Source organism: Diabrotica virgifera, chromosome 5 (assembly GCF_917563875.1).
Source record: "Diabrotica virgifera virgifera chromosome 5, PGI_DIABVI_V3a".
Lineage (NCBI taxonomy): Eukaryota > Metazoa > Arthropoda > Insecta > Coleoptera > Chrysomelidae > Diabrotica > Diabrotica virgifera.
In genome coordinates, this window is record NC_065447.1 from 224,640,703 (window position 1) to 224,660,897 (window position 20,195).

The 20,195-nt window shown below is 32.8% G+C and overlaps 2 protein-coding genes across 2 annotated transcripts; one reads left to right on the plus strand and one right to left on the minus strand.

Annotated features, from left to right (window-relative positions):
- Positions 1-3,385: 3,385 nt before the first annotated feature.
- On the minus strand, positions 3,386-7,139 carry LOC114337344 (probable trafficking protein particle complex subunit 2). Its single transcript, XM_028287752.2, has 2 exons — positions 6,861-7,139; positions 3,386-3,777 (listed from the first exon to the last, which is right to left on the minus strand). Exons 1-2 carry the CDS (start codon positions 6,945-6,947, stop codon positions 3,445-3,447), a joined length of 420 nt encoding a protein of 139 aa, XP_028143553.1. The 5' UTR covers positions 6,948-7,139; the 3' UTR covers positions 3,386-3,444.
- A 155-nt stretch (positions 7,140-7,294) lies between these two features.
- Positions 7,295-20,185, plus strand: LOC114337343 (zinc finger protein 391). Its single transcript, XM_028287751.2, has 4 exons — positions 7,295-7,504; positions 10,272-10,514; positions 15,416-16,058; positions 19,437-20,185. Exons 1-4 carry the CDS (start codon positions 7,403-7,405, stop codon positions 20,177-20,179), a joined length of 1,731 nt encoding a protein of 576 aa, XP_028143552.1. The 5' UTR covers positions 7,295-7,402; the 3' UTR covers positions 20,180-20,185.
- Positions 20,186-20,195: the final 10 nt, after the last annotated feature.

Here is a 20,195-nt window from a genome sequence, read left to right on the forward strand (position 1 = left end):
GAGTAGCAGTTAACTCGTTTTGATGGGAAATAAGCTACAATTTTACTAAAAAAAAGATTTTATTAACGTTTCAACGCCCAAATCGGGTGTCGTTGTCAAAATACAAAAAATATTAATGAATTGAACAAAAATGTCGTTGCTTAGTAAAAAAATTCTTCTAATAATTTATTTAATCTGACTCATTTATATCGGCAATTCAGACATATATTATACATTTTAACGTAGAAGACTTTAAAATGATATTGCCAATATTTATGAGTTGCGTTCCTGGGACGACTTTATTGAAAGATAGTTCATTCGATTACATGAAATCAATCCCAACTCAAGAATATCCGTCACAAAAAAATCATAACATGTGATCTGTCTTTAAAAAGACAACCACATGCAATGGTGACAGCAAAATTCTTGCACTAAAGATTCCATAGTAAATCACGAGGGACAAGGAAAAAACCTAAAAAAAAACCTTTTGAGAGTAAACTAAAATAAGACCTAATACTTACGATGTCGGGATAGTATCACGATAATGCAATTATAATGTTTAGCTGCTTGGAAATGTCTCCCAAAACTCAGTATAACTTAAAAACGCTCGTCTCTCTTCTGTGCATTTCCGGTACATGCTTGCCTGCATTTAGTGATGTCACACGGATCTTTAACTGATCTGGCTGGAACGTCTATATCTTTCTGTTGTACATTTGATAAGATTGTCCAGAGTTTCGAAGACCTTTAATTCTGTTTTGCACCCACTTCTTACATTCATTCTAAGTGAAATATAAGAAAAAGTAAACCTATACTATACTGACAAAACTTTGTTCTTTCAAGGCATAAAGTAAAGTATTTGAATTAAAGTAAATTCTATTCCGACACAACCTTATATTTTGGTGACACAAAGAGTATGTTTTTGCCAAAAAATTCATTCCATACTGGCACAACTTTTAATGTGCCGGTATAGACTACAAAATAAGATATTTTTATTGAAGGTTATAAAAATTAAAAAGTGGCATAACATTAGTTTTATGAAAATGTGCCGGTATTCCACATAGAAGCAACACAAACACACCTAAAGTCAACGGTATATTAAATATGTGACGGTATAGTGCTGCCGCTCGAGCGAAATATGCACGTGTGGTACAACCCTATCTAGGGGATTCTATGCAAGCTACCTTTATGCCGGTTTCGTTCAATTATAAAGTGAAATTTCGTGATTTTTAAGTAGTGGTTATCACAAAACACCATTTTCTGAAAATGTGCCACTATAGAACTCAGTGAGCGATATGTCCGCAAGTAATTCGTTTCCGAGATACGGGATGTTGAAATTTTTCTTACAAATTAACGATTTATTTATTCCTCTTAAACCGGTCGAGATGTGTAAATGAAATTTTGTATGTTTTAAGAGGTATTTATTGCGCATTTTTGGCATACAATTAAGAATTTTTTATTCACCATTGCCGTGCATACGGGTAATGCGGCACGATATGTATGATTAGGGATAAATTAGAATAAACCCAAATATATGTTTATGGCAAGGGTAAGAAGAAACAATAAAAATTTCTTCCAAAATAGGTCTCCACAGTTTTGAAAAGGTAGCAGAGTTCACTTGTTAACAGAAAGTAATGATGTAAGTGCAGAAATAAAGAACCAAATAAGCAAAGTAAACAGGACATTTTACGCAAATAAAAAACTTTTAAAATACTACAGCAGAATATGCAATTGTACAAAACACTAATAAGACCAATTGCAACCTATTGTTGTGAAACATGGACCTTGCTAAAGAAAGACGAAGATGTCCTGAAAAGTTTTGAAAGAAAAGTACTGTAAAGTTCTTTAAATTGTAGAGCTAATTTCCTTTAAAAATAATTATTTTGTTTAAAAATAATTATTTTGTTTTTAAAGTTTTAAAAAATTACCCAGATCTCTTTTAAGGATTAGTATTTTATTATTGTTTTCACCTCTTGTTCGGGAATCCTTATTTCTTTATTTTATATTGACTATCATTCTAATATTTAATTTATTTCGGGTAGAATAAGTTTTAGATAATTTAATAATTATATTTAGTTGCTTTGGTCTGCCCCCTGTAAAAATAATGCAGAATAACCTTGTGTGTGTACGACTCTACGACTTCGCTTAAAACCTTCAACGGTGAAAGTACTCCCGAATTCCGAACTGTTCGTGATTTTTGACGGTACCGTCCCACGTGCATCGTGAATTCCATGGAAGGAGTTCATTCAAAAGGAGCGGTAATGAATTAAGTAGTCACCCTTGGGTCTGCAAGTTTACCAAATCCTAAAAAACACCAATTTCCAGGTAAGCGATTTTGCGCATAGCTTGTGGAACCATATTATTTTAAAATCAATTTTTTTTCTCAAGTTAGTTTTCATATTTTCTACAGTTTTCATACACCCCTTTTGAAAAAATGTGAAACCCTTGTCTGTCTGTCCCAGATACTTTGTAAACACAACTCCCTCATCAGATCAGATAGAATGACAATTGAGGTATCGAATGAAAGCTTATAACCCAAGGATGGTATTAAAAGGTGGAAAATTTGACCTAAGACCTCCGGTGCTGTACCTACTTTAGAGATATATTATTCGACGCACCTTAGCAAGATGAAAACAAATATATACTTCCGGTTTCATACCTGTGTGGGTTCTGTCTGTCTGCAAATGTAACTCCTACATTATTAGAACTGATAGAACGACAAATGAGGTGTCAGGTGAGAGCTTATAACTAAATGGTGATTTTAAAGGCGAGAAATAACCTCGGACTTCCGGTTGCAGAGTTGCAACTGAAAGTACTTTTTAAAAGTTACTGAAATAGCACAAGGGATATATTACTCTACACGCCTTAGAAAGATGAGAATAAATATAGTCCGTCCGCTATAACATTTCCCATGCGGTACGATTCATTTTCAATCAAATGAAGTCAAAACATAAATTGAAACGAACGTCGATGTGCATATACATTTTGTATACTGTATACTATATACTACACATATTGGCGTACGTTTCACTTTCTGTTTTGACTTAATTTGATTGAAAATGAATCGTACCGCATGGGAAAAGTTATAGCGGACGGACTATATATATTTTCAGCTAAAAAGGTGTAATCCGAAGAGCCACATTATAGTAGCAGAAATAGTCCATGTGATACCTATATCAGTCATCGCTTATTGAAAAGTCGAGCTCGAATATTTAGTTCAGTTCTGGTTTTGATACATTTTCAGTTAAAAACTAATGACTGGAAGTTTGGCAAAAATACACCACTGGCAGTATATCAACTGACTTTTGTTTAAGAATTGTTTTTGTATCCTGAAGAGTGGTCCAGGAGATTTGATTAATTTTTAAAAACAGTTGTAAAGGATGAGCTATATATTTAAAACATACACATCTTAACTTATACATAAATTTAATTTACTCTAATAATATGTACAAAAAAAGATAACATAAATTAATTAGACAGATATTTTTTTCCATGTATCTGTACTTTCTTCTCAAATGCAGGTGATTTAATAGGTGTGTCTTCTTCATAAAATGGGTTCATGGAATGTTTAATATATGCCTCATATATTTCAGAAAAGAAGTTCTTAATGCCATCATCATTACGATTGTCATGAACAATAACGAATCTTATGAGACTAGCCGTCACAAATGCTGAGACAAACCATTGGTTAAATTTATCTACAGATTTTAAATTCATTGCATGGGATTTCCATTGATGTTCATCAATTAAATCTAAAGCTGAATGTGCTATAAATTGGTTTAAATGTCTGTGGTCTTCCTTCTACAAAAAAAAAAGATGATTAAATTTTGTTTGAAAACAGTGGCGTGGCTAGCCCTACATGGGCCCTGTATCAAAGTTTGTCACGGGCCCTTTTCCACAACTGATATAGAATTTATTTATTTATAAATGGGCAAAGCCCTATTACAATTCTGTATGCCGGATGTAAAGGGAACTATGTCAGAAATTTGTAATTTTACAGGAGAAGTTTATTTTTGTGTTTCTTTATTCACAGGATGTATGTTAATGCACATTATGTCACAATCCCTTGTCCAATTTATTCTTCAGATTATTAACTTTCAAAATTGTATTATTTAAAACACATATTGTGATACTAAAGTTGATTTATTTTTAATAAAAAAAAATTAAAACACAATGTAGTGGACATAGTGCTGTTTACCTCTTCAAGATCTTTTGGGTCATGGTACTAGATGTTTGCTAAAAATGCATTATACAATGCAAAACTTTAATTTGTTTCTCCTTCATGACAAACATTACAGGGTAAAGTGTAATACTTTACCCTGCTTGTTTAATACTGGATTTATAAAGCAATGTACACAGAGGTATAGGGTTTCATGTCCACATGGTGCCCTCTGCCTCTAAACAAAATGTGACATAATACTTTTTATAAAGTGCTTATGTGTGTTATTTTATAAAGTAGGACATAGTGGTCTATACCTTTGGGTGGAGAATTAAAAGCTCATTATAACTGCAGTATAATCCCAATATTGACAAAAATGGACATACTTTACCTCCTTTACCTCCGGCATACAGAATTTATGATAAGCTTTTAAACTTTTAAATTACAGAAAATGGGTAATAATTGTCAAATTAAACTATGTTCACAGAATATGGGTAATAATAATTAATAATAAGTCTTACTTAATCAATGTTTACTAAAACCTGACTCGCGAATTTGCTATAAGTTTGAAAAAGGTGTTAAGGTGCTGGTTTGCTAGTCTGGCAGTTCTAGTGAGGAAGTTGTTAAGATCATAGTTAGTATGGCAGATTGGGTAATGGAAACTAACGGTAGCCCTAGTCGTTCTTAGTGGGACACGAATATTATTTTTTTGAAGAAGCTCTGTAGTTCCAGTTTTTCCATGCAGAATGTTGTAGAAAGTGATGAGATCCCATTTCTTATGACGGGCAGTGATTGCTGCCATATTTAGGATATTAAAAATATCTGCATCATTGTAGTTGTCCAAGATATTAAGTCTATATGCAATTTGTTTTAAAAATTTATGTTTAACTACATGAAGAGCATTAGTATGTACTCTGTAGAAAGGAGACCATACACAGGAGGCATACTCAAGATGGGGACAGATCAAGACACAGTAGAGGGTTTTTAAAGCTGTGATATTTGTGAAGTCCTGGGTGCTTCTTCTAATAAAACCAAGTATCTGGAAAGCCTTATTAACAACATTCTCTAGATGATGAGAAAGCTGTAAGTGTGTATCAAGGGTGACCCCCAAGTATTTAAAAAGCGAAGTTCTTTCAAGAATGTAGTGACCAATATTATAGTCAAAAACAATAGCATTTCTGGAACAGGAAAAAGTCATAGTTTTACATTTAGTTGGATTAAGTTCCAAGCCATTTCATTTACACCGCTCTAGCAATTTATTTAAATCGTACTGTAGTTTTTCACAATCCTCAGGGGATTTAATTACACAGCTTAATTTTACTTCATCAGCAGAGTAAAAATAAACTGATCGTGAAGCATTAATTCATGTCTTTTATGAAAATATTAAACAAGAGTGGCCCAAGGTGAGAGCCTTGAGGCACTCCTGATGGAACTTGGATAATTTTAGAAAGAAAAGTGCCAATTAACAATCAGTCTATGATCCGATAAGTAGCTTTGGAACCATGACAATAAAGGCTCATCAATCCCAATCAGTTTTAACTTATGCAACAAAATATTATGTCTGTCGAATGTCCTGGAGGAGTCAGTGTATATTGATACCCCTTCTCCCAGGTATCCAGCAAGAAGTCCACTTGACTAAGAAGATTTAATTCTGTAGATTTTCGTGATCTAAACCAAACTGCTGTTGAACTAGTAGGGGTTAGAATGTCACATATCAGACTTTCGAATACCTTGGGGATTGCACTAAGTATCTGATGGGACGATAATTAGTTACACAGGTTTTTTCACCGCATTTAAAGACGGGCTTTAGAAAGCCCAGTAGTCAGGGAACATTCCAGTTTGGAAGGAGAGCTTGAAAATGTGGTAAAAAGGTCTGGAAAGAATAAAGGAGCATGAACAAAGAGTGCTTTCTTTTACTCATTTTCGCAACCTTATTCTTTTTTCACAATTTCTTCTGAATCACCTGTACAAATGAACTCTAATAAACAGAAAGTCGAAAAATAGATTTGAATTGTTGAAAATCAGGTAGAAAACACTGGATAGCCATAGCTCAGCGGCAAGATTCAAGCATCATAAGCCAGAGCACACAAATTCAAATCTCGGCACCAACAACGTTTTCATTTATAAAAATTTGATATCAGGGGTTCACTGTGTTTCAGAGGGTACATTAAGCCATTGGTCCCACTGGGCTAGTGTGCGTTGACACTAGCTACTTCAAACAAGGTTACATATACAATGGCACTGGGGCCTGTCGAAAAGGATCTCCGGGCAAAAATGTCATATATTATTATTATAGGTAGAAAACAGTGCAAGGAAAAACCCGCTAACGACTCAGGGTAAAAGGGCTGATTGGTAGAATTTATTGCCAGGATTTAGACATCTGTAATACATCTATAAGGTGTTCTAATTTGCTGGGATAGTTGTCAACAAAATTGAGTATAGTAGCAGTAAAATTATTCTTTGTATTGGAATTAAGCATAACAAAAAAGCGACCAACAATTTAATTGCTGTTGTAAAACCTTGAGAAGATTGACAATGACCTAATAGTGAAATTGTGGAATATTTTTTTAGATTAAATTTTTGTTTCGACATCGTCAGGGACTCCGTATAATTGATATGGCGGTAGATACGCCCCTGTTTCAAAATTATATTTACTTCCACCATGGAAAAGGACTCATAAACATGTACTTTCCACAAAATACTTTATAGAAGTATCTAATGTTACCTTAGAATCTTTGCTGTTTGTAAATTCCATTTCAAAAAGCGGTTTATCATTGTGCCCTACAATCACAAAATAATAAGTACCGATCATGTTATTTTAATTTAATACCATTTATTTTTGTGGACAAGTGGGACAAGATCGCTACATAAACATAACTCAAATTTCATAACCTCACTTTTAATTGTCAATGTCAAATCTGTCAAACACGCTAAAATGGCAACATGGCAATTTGCCATTAAAAAAATATTTTCTTGTGGCAAGTTTTACTTTGATTAACTACTATTTTTTGGAGTAAACCACATTAATTATAATTCAAATTAAATATTTTTAACCATTCAGCAAATTCAGCTTTCATTGTCATTGACCACTATCTTCAAAAAAGTAGTTGTGTCTGTTGGTCCATTACAGGCCATCACAGGCCATTGCCTCGCCTCGCCATTGGTGTGTACATACATAACAACCTCCAACAGCATAACCGGTGTCAGATTTTAGGGCACACTGCAACTGCACTGTTTTATTTTAATTAATTATTATTAATCGCTGAAATGTCCTGGAGCAATGAAGAGACTTTTAACTTTATTAAGTTATATCAATCCGAGCCCACAATTTGGGATCCAAATAATCCACTATACAAAGATAAAAACAAGGTATGTTTACATTTTATATATCCAGATTTTATATATTATTATTATTTTATTACATAGTAATGAGGGCTGGGATCATGAAGATCCATAAGCCCATATACAAGAAAAATGGTTTAGCATTGAAAAGGCGTTTGATATGGTCGACAGGACAGGAATCTGTCGGAACCTAGAGAACAAGAATCTAGATAAAGAACTGTTGAAGGTGGTATGTAGTCTGTATGAAAATACTAATAACCAAGTAAGAACAAGAAACAGAACTTCAAAAATCTTTAAAAATAACGAGGGAGTCAGACAGGGTGGTGTATTGAGCCCATTATTGTTTATAAGCGTGATGGACGAAGTAATAAAAGCTTGCTGGCCAAAGACAAAAAAATATATTGCATGAACAGAAACATGCAAGTAGTCAAGTAGAAGCATACATATTTGCAGACGAAATATTGCTTAGGTACAGTAGAGTGTTGATAATCCAAACCCTGGTACTCCAAACGTTCGTTGATCTGAACGCAAAAAAAATTATAAAATTAAAAAATATGATCGCGGACCGAATTTTTGGATTTAATATGACAATATGGACAAAATATGACCTTTGTTTATGAGGAAATACAATATATTTGTTTATTATGCATGTGTTTTATTCCTTGTAACTAATACGTATGTACATATGTACTATGTTTATGAGCTTTGTATGTATTTTGAACATTTATGTTTGATAATCCGAACTACCCCTGTACCAATTAGTTCGGATTATCGACGCACTACTGTACTTATAGCAAAAACAGAAAAAGACCTTCAAAAGAACATGACAATGTGGACAGACGAATTAAAATCATACAACTTAAGAGTAATCACTGAAACAACTAAAGTGATGGTAGTAACAAAAAACAATACAAAAATAAACATTAACATTGAAGGAAATAGACTCGAACAGATAGCAGTATTCACGTATTTAGGGATAAGTTTCAATAATAAAGGGACACAAGAAGATGAGATTGGTGCCAGAATAAACTCAGCAACTAGAATGTATCATGCACTATACAAAAATTTCTTGAACAGAAAAGAAATAATAACAAAAACAAAAATGATCGTATACCAAAAAGTGTACTAACCTGTATATTAACCTACGGGGCAGAAAACGGAACTCTACGAAAAACAAACAAAGTGACTGCAAGCAAGTGAAATGAAATATTTGAGGAAAGTGCTGAGTGTTAAAAGAACAGACAGAAGAAGAAACGAAGACATTAAGCAAGAACTAGGAACGAAATCACTAAAGGTCAAAGCAGAAGAAAAGAAACTGAAATGGTGGGGACACATGATCAGAATGAATGAAACTAGACAGGCGAAGAAGATATGGGAAGCGAGAAAAATAGGAAAAAACAGTAGAGGATGACCAAGAAAAACATGGAACAATAGCATAAATGAGATTCTCGAAGAAAGAGGAAAGACATGGAGTGATGCGAAGGAACTAGCTAGAGACAGAAAAGAGTGGATCAAATTTGTAAAAAAATTTAAGAGAGCCTGTACATATCGACACCTACGGGTATAAGAGGTTCTCGATTATGTATGTATGTATGTTAGGTTTATAGAAAAAAAGTGTTAGGTTTTTTCTTTTAAAAAATTTTCCTTCACTATGGTTTGTTTTTAAACAAATAGGAGTAAACTAAAAAGATAGATTCACACCCAAGAAAGTCACTAGAAAAATCACCAAACGCATCTTCTTTTTTGGTTGATCATATTGGCCTTCGACGGTAATCCATACATATTATATTATACTAATGTGTTGTTAAAGAGTTCTAAAAACAACTCTTTTTTTATATAAAAGTAGACTAAAAATCTAAAGATTAAAGGAATAACGCAGAAAACACAAAAAATCGCCGTTATAACTTAATTAACCTATAAAATGACAGAAGTGTAAAAATTTCATAAATGTCATTAGTGTCGAATTTCATAACAGTGGTGTAAACTTGCCTGAGGTTGGACCAATTACAAACAAGCATTACAGCGCGGTAAATTTGAATTACTCCTCTTGGTTTAAAAACAGACCATAGACATGGGAATATAGAGGTGTCGTAATTGGGGTAGGCTAAGCAATAAGAATTCATTAAGTTTCGAGGCATAGGCACAGTATAAAGAGGGACAGTAGAACCACTCTCCGAAAAATTTTAAGTAAAATCTCTAGTCGCGCATGGCGACCGCGCAATGTTGGCAGTCGCTTTTGCCCCTCTCGCATTGCTACTCGCATAGAAACGTACGGCACTTAACAGGGAAACCCGCATCCACCACTGGTGAATTACCAATTGTGTAATGCCGGTATTACTTCTTGAGATCAAAGCGCCGACAGAAGAGTGATTTTACTGTGGAACCTCTATATACTGTGGCATAGGCATCTACCCCTGCATGCTTCTTTCTCCCTTACTATCATGTTTATGTTGTCTATGGTAAATCTGCCTTTTCTGAATTTATACTGACGGTCCATCAGACCTATATTTTCATCTATTTATTTTTAGAGCCTTGACTTTATGAGGATTTTGAATAGCTTGCCTAGCAAACATATTGGTCTAAAAGCTCACGATTCTTCCATTTTTCCAGGTTTAGTGATGAAGATGAGGTTTGCTGCTTTCCATGCCATAGAAAATTTCTGTTTTCTAATCGTCCACTATGTTTTTCACCCATTCAGCATTTTCCTTAAGAATGGTCTCTATTATTATTTAATAAATATTAGAATATGTTTTATATTTAGGTACAAAATTCTAATATTGCAATATTTTTGCAGGTCAATGATGCGTGGGATCGCATAGTATATGCCATTCAAATTCCTGTTCCTGAACTTAAAAAGAAGAAAGAATCATTAATGGCAGCATTTCGGTTGAACCGCAAGAAAAAACTGGATTCAATTCGATCTGGTATGCGAGGAGATGAAATTCACAAGCCAGTTTGGGTATTCTATGATGCTATGGAGGCATTTTTAGAAGGAGTATATGAATGCAAAACCAATATATCGACAGAAGGAGAAACTGTAAGTAAAATAAATAATTTACAGTTTTTTAGTTAGCAGGTATTAAGTACTTCAGAACAGTACATTTTGAGTACAGAAAATCATCAGGGATATTATTAGCAGTAAGTTAAGGAAAGGGACAACTATGGGGTCTGGTGGATGCCACCCCTTCTTTAGGATGAAAATTATTTTATTAAAAATAACCCCAGAAACTGACAGAGGGACAAATCCTAACCAAAATATGTTATTCGCAAAATTAAATTCCGACAGAGGGCGCTTAAAATTTCAAAGATGGACGATAACTCTAGGAAAACAATTCATTTTGTCATTTGACCTCACAGTTCTAAAACGTTAAATTAAAATCATTTACAGGAGTGTTTTTCCAAAATAACCACTAAGTTTTGACACTAAGACATCTTATAAGTTAAAGACGACTCAAAATTATGTTTCATTTGTATGTATTCATTAAAATTTGATGCTAACCACTGATATGTTTTTACCTTTTTTTCATAAAAAAATCTGGCCCCCCGATAATCACACATTTTAAAAATTATTAATCTATCTTAGAATTTCTAATTTTGTTTTTAATTTAATTAATAGGTACACTACAATTTATTTTAGACCAACATAACAATTTTTAATTAAGAGGATCGGAACGTATTTTCGGCTGCAATGCTATTCAAATGGGGATTCATTTTTTTCAAATCCTGAGAAAACTAATAAGTATTTTGGAAAAATTTAAACGCAGAATGAAAGATTACGTTATTAGCGAGGGCCGAAAGTCCCTGAGAACTTCTACAATGTTTATTTTAATAAGTTACAGGGGTGAAAAAACTAAGAGAAAATTTAGTGTGATTTTTAAATTCAAATATCTCATTGAAAATAAACTTTTTATTTATTCTAAGGGACTTTCGGCCCTCGGTAATAATTTAGTCTTTCATTCTCCGTTTAAATTTTTCAAAAATATTTATTGGTTTTTTCAGGATTTGAAAAAAATGAACACAATGCCGTGGTAATATTTTCCAAATCTGTCTTTGTCTTACAACGCACTCAACCGAATATAATATTGTCAGCATATATTGTCAGTCAGACACTGACAATAAGTGACAATTTTAAATATTTGACATTGCATCGGGAATATTTTGAGAAATTGATTAAATATTATTTATATATAGTGTATTTGATAAATAATTGATTTAAGACGTGAACTTAATAAAAAGTTATTTATTGTGTATTATTTGTGAAAGATCCAAGCAGAGAATACATCAGATATATCCTGTGATCCAAGTATTTTGTTGTTAGAGATGTTCAAAATTGTAAGCGTTCCAAAATAACAACATATTATTAAAAAATCACTTTAACACTTTTCCTCTTTTGTCGATTGATTATTAGTTTTTGTTGTACAAATAAATTATTACAATCACTGAAAACATAGTTAGTGAAAAAATTATCACATTTATTAACTGAATTAATAATTTGCAATTATAAAAATAACAGTTATCCAAGAACATTCAAAAGCCATCTCTTTAAATTAATTATGACATTTTCAAGTAGAATGACATTCTAGTAATGTTTACATATCCACACCAGTGTGAATTTTACTACACGTAATTTGCCGTGTAAAGACAGAAAAAGTAGGGATACACGTAAAATATTTGTGAATTATGTACCCATAGCCTTAAATAAAAACTGGAAACTAAGTAGGTGAATTTATTTTATAATAAATGTGTTCTGGAAATTACGAAGTGGTCGGGATATTTTTCATAACAATGTACATTCTATGTACAGAATATATATGAACTACATTTTATTCATTTATTTAATTTTGCAGTCGCTTAAACATTAAAAAATACTACGTTTAATACAAACGTTAAATTAACAAAATGTGTGATTTGGCATTGGTTAATTTAGGTCATTACGTAGAGTATAATGGGAATGAATACTGAGGAACACTGCAATAGTTTTTTTAAGTCAAAATCATTGTTAATTACAACATAAACTGACCACAAATATGTACACAACTTAATGGCAAAGTCAATGTTTTCCTAGAGTTGATGCTTTTCAAATTCGCCACCAGGCGTCGCCCACTTTACGGTTCCTCGCCAATATCAAGTTATTAAAATAAATTAATACGTTTTGAGTTATTAATGATAAAAGATTTTATTTTTTGTGAAAAAAAATGCTTGTTTTAAAGCCGTTTTTTAAATAACCCAAAAACTATAAATTTTTACAAAAAGTTATCATTGCCAAAATTGAAGCTAAAAAACCAAATAAATTCCTTTCCAAACTCACCAATTTTGATGAAAATCGATGGAGGATCACCGAAATCGGAGGTATTTTAATAGCTCATATATCCACCTTCAGTGACTAACTCGTAGGAGGCAACATTAAAGCGTCATCAATATTTTTGTTTTTCGAAAGTTCTGCACACTTTCAACAGTGCGGCAACAATATGTCGGCAGTACGACAATGACAGTGACACTGTTACTATCAAAAACAATAATTATTATACTCATAGGCGCTCTAAATGTTGCCAAGTCAGTCAAGTTCGATTTCTTGTTATAGGTAATAGATTTTTAGTAATTCCAATGTGACACAAAATTTAGGCATGGGATAAAAAAGTTTATTTGAAGAAAGTGTATTTTTTTGTTCTTCTTAATGGTGGTGCAGGCTCGTTTTTGTAATATTTTATTTAAGTATAGAGTAATTTCCACATACTAACATATTTTCCAAATTGAGCTCTGTACTGCCATTTTTTACTATATTACGAGTATGGGATGCTCGACGTCAGGGAAAAACAGGGAAAACAGGGATGCCCAACGTCACCAACTCTATTTAAAATATTTTTAGAACACGCACTAACAACTTGGAAGACAAAGTGTAGGGGTATGGGAATACCGATAAGGGACGATTATCTCTACACAAGAGGATATCAGTTACATGGTAGAAAACTAAAAGAGGAATACAAAAAGGTGGGCCTGGAAATAAATATGAAGAAAACGGAATACTTAGCAATATAGGAAGAAGACGTCAAAAACTTAGAAATAGAAGAACAAGTAGAAATAAAAGGAACGAAGAATTTTAAATATTTGGGCTTTATAATGTCGCAAAACGAAACAACAGAAGCAGAAATAAATAATAGATTGGGACAAACAAGTCCTTGCATCAGACAACTCCATAATGAAATCTGGAATAAGAACATCAAGGGAAAAACAAAAAAAAAATGATATACCAAACAATAGTACGAAACATCATGACATATGCCTCAGAAATTTGGGTCATAAACAAAAAAACCCAAAAGAGCATTCTGGCAACCGAAATGGAATAGTGGAGAAGATGCTGTGGTCTCACCAGAAAAGACAGAATAACAAATGAGGAGATAAGGAGAAGAATGCAAGTGAAAAGAGATGCCCTGCAATATATAGACGAGAGAAGACTAAAATGGTGCGGCCACGTACGCAGAGCAGAAAACACTTGGATAAACAAGGTTGCAGAATGGAGCCCAAGAGGAACAAGAAGAAGAGGACGACCGAGAAGATCTTGGAAAAACGAAGTCGATGAAGCCATGTCTAAGAAAGGATTGGAAGGCGGAGACTGGGTAGATCGAAAAAAATTAAAGTCCTGGTTGACGGAAGGGAAACGGCATTATCTGTAGACAACCCTTTATATATATACAAATATGTGTGCCAAATATCTCGACAAAATCTTCAAAATTAAGAGGCTACAGTAGCGATCAACAGGTAGCAACAAACGCGGTCCAAGATTACGGCTGTAATTTTCAATATTTTGTCGAGATATTTGCACACATATTCGTAATAATATAAGTGGCGGTACAGAGCCCAATTTGAGAAATATATTAGTATGTGTGAGGAAATGACTCTGTAATTAAATACAATATTAAAAAAACCAGCCTGTACCGCCATTAAGAAGAACAAAAATATATACTTTCTTCAAATAAACTTTTTTATCCCATGCCTAGATTTGGGTCATTTTGGACCTACTAAAATTTTTTATTTCTAACAATAAATCGAACATATTATAACTAATAACTAATTAGGCAACATAGAGAAATTATCACTGTCATTTTTACAAACCTGCGTCAGATTTTCTCTTATCTGTTCTGTATCTTTATCGATATCTGTTCAGTGCAGTAGTTTATTATTTTAAGAATTCGTTATTGTTGTTTCATAGGAAAGTAGTGTTTATTTATAGTTAATTTATTATATTTTTGTGTAATAGAACTAAGTTGTTGGCCTGTTTGAAAAAAAAAATAGAATATTGTTAATTGTGAGTTTTAGTTATATGTAGGTAGATAAATATATTTTACATAAAAATATTTCGAATTCTAATGCGAGTATATAAAGTTAGATTGCCTTTGGCGCTTTATAAACTAAATAAAATAAGACGGCTCTTGTTTCGCTTCACAACGAAATGATTATTTATTATTATTATTTCGTGCAAATATCTATGTTAACACTATGTTTCTATGTTTCACCCATTTTGGTTTATTTTTATAAATATTTATTTACTAATAACAAAATTTTCTTATTACTTCCATTTAGCACGCCTATGAGTTAATGTCACATTCAACATTCAAGTTATGTCAAACAATCCCGAAGCACTGTTGCCAAAGTTTCGCAGACCTTACGAAAAAAGGTATGATACTATCTCCCGAAGTTATATTGATGACGCGCTACTGTATGCTCTTAAAGCTGCAATCTTGGACCGCGTTTTCCGCGCGCTCATCTTGACTCTTAAACTAAATGCCAAATATTTTGTTTCCCTACATTCTCTACGTCAAATTTTTGTCACACCATGTCGTCTCTTCCCTTTGACATCACCAATCGCGCCAAGGCAATCGGGAAAACTTTCAAAATTTGTTTAAATCAAAAATCAAAAAATAATTTTTTTATTTTTTCTAGAACTCACTTCTTCGTGAACAAAAGACAGCTAATACTGGAGAATTGAGAAAACAAGAAATAGGAATCTCAAATGGTGCTAAAAGTAATTCAGAAACAAATGATAAGAAAGTTACGATTCGTGTAGTGGGGAGACATGACGTTAAACCTCCCGAAATATTGAATGGAATTAAACCTCTTGACCCACACGCTGTTAATACATTCAACCAGATTATGCTTAAAAAAGAACAAAAAACAGAAGACGAGTGCGACTTATATGGAAGACTTTTTGCTAACAAACTCAGAAAATTTTCAGAGTTCGAGAGGCAAGAAATCATGTACGAGGTAGATGGAATACTACTGAGACGACTTCAGAACCATTCACATGATTCTGAAGATAGTAAATCAATGGTATTTGAAAATGAAAGCCTAGCTGAGATAAAACTGATGGAGGACTCTAACGAAGCAACAGATAATGAGGATTCAAATGAAGACAGAAGTATAATACATGATGTGGATGTGACAACTAGTATAGAAACAGAACTGGATGAACCAGACACACATCAAGAAGAAAATGATCCACTAGATCCAGATGTACTTATTAATGTCCGGAGTCGTATTAAGAGCACAAATTTGAGGTGTGAAACATGTAATAAAAGTTTTTCAGGTAATTTTTTTTTTAATTATAAAGTTCTTAAGAGCGTACGCGCAAATATTTTACGGCTATCACTACTTTTTCTTTCTTTATACGGCAAATTACGTGTAGTAAAATTCTCACTGGTATGGAGATGTAAACATTAGTTGACAATATCATTGTCATCATTAACATAGAGATGGCTATTTCGTTCAGTTTTAGAATGTTCTTGGATAACCGTTACTTGTGTAATCGCTTAAATTATTAATTCAGTTAATTGATAGGATTATTTTTTCACTATGTATTCAGTGATTACAATAATTTATATATAGTAGATTCGCTAATCTGAGACACAACTGTCTAGTGGTGTTTTTTAGTAATTTATTTTTTGGAAAGTTAGGTTGCTAGACGTGACTGGAAATTACTACACAACCAAACATACCTGCTCATAGCCAATATTATTAATAGAGTGTTAATAGTAAACAGACATAAATAACATAAACCTTACGCCAAACAATAATTATTTATTTACACCATTATAATGTATTGATAACAAATGAGAAAATTATTTATTGTACAAAATAAAAATATTTTGAAGAACTAAATTCCACAAAATTTTATGAGTTTAGTATACACTCCCACTATTTCCAATAATTCCTCTTTTTTAATGAAAGATTAAGTTTGAGCGGTTAGTAGTGTGGGGTAGGAATTTTTGTGTTGTATGTTTTCTACTCTGAACCTGTCAAAATGAATTTCGGAGCGAATTTACTTTATCTATTATACAAAAAAACTAATAATCGAGAAAACAGAAAAAGTGATAAAGTGATAGTTATTACGCATCTTTGACATGCAATTAAGAATTGTATATTCACCATTGGAGTGCATACGGGTAATATGACAGGGTAATATGACCCGTATACACGCCAATGGTGAATATAAAATTTTTAATTGTACGTAAAAAATGCGCAATAACTACCTCTTAAAACCTACCAAATTTAATTTGCATATCTCAACCGGTATTAGAGCAATAAATAAATTGTCAGTTTGTAAGAAAAAATTCAACATCCCGTATCTCAGAAACGAAGTATTTGCGGACATATGTTTACAAAACAACCGCATATGTGTTCATGCAGAATTACCACTTAAAGTTTGTCGAACTTATTTAAAAACACCGTGTATTGATGAAGAACCTGTCTTGTTCTTAAAGTAGCTAACTTTCTTATTATCCAACATAAACGAATGAATCAAAAAATATAATGTTAAGAAAACCTGAGGCTAGACGGTTTGCTGTAAAGAGGCCGAAATCATTAGACCGAAAGCAGTAGACCGAACTCATTAGACCGAAAAGCACTTTACCGAAACCTCACTAGACCGAACAGTAGGAGACCGAAAAGCATTAGGTACATAATACAGGGTGCTCAAACAGGGTTGTAATCTGAGCAAGGGTAACATCAACCTCCCTTCATCGTTTATTCAGGCTTAGAACTGGCAGCACAAAGTACTGGCGAGTTTAGAGGTTGTTTGTTTTGCTTTGTTTTTTGTTATTTTTTTTTGTTTTATTTATTATTTATTATGTACAATACTAAAAATTAAATAATAAAAATGGTTTAGAGGTTGTTTTTTGCTTTGTTTTTTTGTTTATTGTTTTGTTTTTATTTGTTTTTGGTTTATTTTTTTATTTATTTATTTTTTGAGTGAATTTGATGGCCTTGGCCGAGCCAATTAGCCAGACATTTTGTTATTTTAAAAACAAACAAATTTGATTTTTCAATCAGAGGAATTGTTTCTGTATTTCTAACTCTAAATACATAACAAACTAACATTATTATCTACAAATATTATCTAAATAATACTCTGTTTTGGTTGTTCATCTTTTTTTGTAAATTTTTATTTTTTTTTTGTATTTTTTGTTGCATTTTTTTTATATTGTTAATTTGTTTTTTTTTTATTATTTTTTTATTGTTATTTTTTATAAATTGTTTTTTTTTACTACGCTAAGACGTAAACCCGATTCGACCTCGCGAAGGTTTACATCTTCTTAGTTTTTTTTGCTTTTTTTTTATTTTTTGTTTTTTTTTCTTTTCTTTTTCTTTTTCTCTTTTTTTGTTCTTTTCTTTTTTCAATTATAATAAACAATAATTACTTAAATCTACAGTATGTACAATACTAAAAATTAAAGTTAAAATGGTGTTAACGTCACTCGACCCTTAATTTATTTTTACCTTCACTAATTTGTTTAACGGATAAAAATTATTTTCAGTAGTAACAATTAGTACAAATTTACACAGTCTATATATAAAATAATACAAAAAAATACGATAAACAAAAAGACAGATATACAAAATCTTAGCATAATTTACTGCAATCTTTTTTAATTTATGCACCATTTCGGTCTCATGCTGTTCGGTTTAGTGAGGTTTCGGTAAAGTGCTTTTCGGTCCAATGAGTTCGGTGTACTGCATTCGATCTAATGATTTCCGTCTAATTGTCGTGTATACCCTATTCCACGAACATACGCCTGTTTTGGATTACTTCGACAACGAATATTTTACTGTGCAAAATAAGAAGAACGAAAGTAAATTGCAAATTACATTGTTGTTTATTGGAATAATTATTAGCTCCATTTACTTTCGTACTTTTTATGTTGCACAGTAAAATATTCGTTGTCGAAGTAATCCAAAATAGGCGTATGTTCGTGGAATGGCCCATACCCTAGTGGACATAGAGTAAATTTGCCTGCGGTTGGACCAATTACAAACAAACGTGCGATAAATTTGAATTACGCCTCCTAGTTTAAAAACAAGGTATAGTCACTACAAATGGATTATTATTTATCAAAAAACTAAAGAAGAAATTACGTCTCTTTCAAAACATATCCCTAGACTTTTCTGATGTGTGTGTATGTGTATATTACGATATATTCAATTACTGGATACATCATTTATCGCATTCGGAAGACGAAAAAGTGACGGAGCGGTTCCGCAACTGTTGGGAATTCGTTCTCTGAATGTGGCGCTACTTGCGGAACGTGTTACGGAACTGTCGCCATGGCAGTGAGCTCATTTTAATTTCGCTACCTCCGTCCAGCGTATGCTACTTTTGTGAATTTGTCAATAGACTTGTTGAAAAATGGCGTCAAGTACTAATTATCAATTGGAAAATAACGCAGAGGTAAACAATCCATGGTCTTTGACAATGATTATGAAATAAAAAACAATTTATTGTGCAGAGGCAAGTTATAACCCCACATATAACAGAAAGTGATAAGCTGTCACGAATTTAGGGAGCGGGCGGTCACAAGACAAACACAACTGCTACCCTCACTTTTTCGTCTCCTGAATGCAACCAATAATTTTACAACGAACAAAGATTATTGTTTCGCTATTATCTATGTGTTTTTTTGTTTTTTAGATAGGAGGTCGTTCACTGTGCACAACCGACAACACGATAAAAGCAAGTGTGATATCTGCGACCGAGTCATTAGAGTAGACAACATGAGGAAACATGTCTTGATGATGCACACAGCAGAACCATCAGTTTGTCCTATTTGTGGAGCCACATTCAAAAATTCTGAGGGTGTAAGATGTCACATATTTCATTACCATAAGCATACTGCTCAACGGTATGTTTGTGACGAATGTGGTAAAACTTTCCGAAAAAAATATAATTTCTCGTTGCATAAGAAAAAGGTTCATATGTGTCTAAAGAGCTTTAAATGCAGTACTTGTGGAAAAGCTTTCTTTACCAAAGCCAGTTTATCCGCACATGTTCGAATGACTCACGAAAAACAGAGACCTCATGTTTGTGAATATTGTGGTACTGGATTTTCATCTAAACATGTTTTAAAAACCCATAAAAGACAGCATACCAATGAAAAACCGTTCGTTTGTGAGCACTGTTCAGAAGGGTTTAGGCAGCGTGTTTCATTACGGTCCCATTTGAAATCAAAACATGGAATAGAGGAGGTCAAGGAATTCTTTTGTGAAACGTGTGAGAAAGGTTTCGCTACAAATTGGGCTTTGAATATACATCAAAGGTTACACGAAACTAAGAAGTGTGAAATTTGTTCAGAAAATTTTGCTGGAGATGAATATCTTGCAAACCATCTTATAGAAGTTCATCAAGTAGAAGTAGAAATAAAACAAGATAGTTAAAAGTAATTTTGGTTTG

Excerpts from the sequence above, each read along its gene's own strand:
- LOC114337344 (XM_028287752.2), bottom strand. The coding sequence starts at position 6,947 with ATGATCGGTACTTATTATTTTGTGATTGTAGGGCACAATGATAAACCG. Across the intron at positions 3,778-6,860 it reads CAAACAGCAAAGATTCTAAG|AAGGAAGACCACAGACATTT; the intron begins GTAACATTAGAT and ends TTTTTTTTGTAG.
- LOC114337343 (XM_028287751.2), top strand. The coding sequence starts at position 7,403 with ATGTCCTGGAGCAATGAAGAGACTTTTAACTTTATTAAGTTATATCAA. Across the intron at positions 10,515-15,415 it reads TATCGACAGAAGGAGAAACT|AACTCACTTCTTCGTGAACA; the intron begins GTAAGTAAAATA and ends TATTTTTTCTAG. Across the intron at positions 16,059-19,436 it reads ATGTAATAAAAGTTTTTCAG|ATAGGAGGTCGTTCACTGTG; the intron begins GTAATTTTTTTT and ends TTTGTTTTTTAG.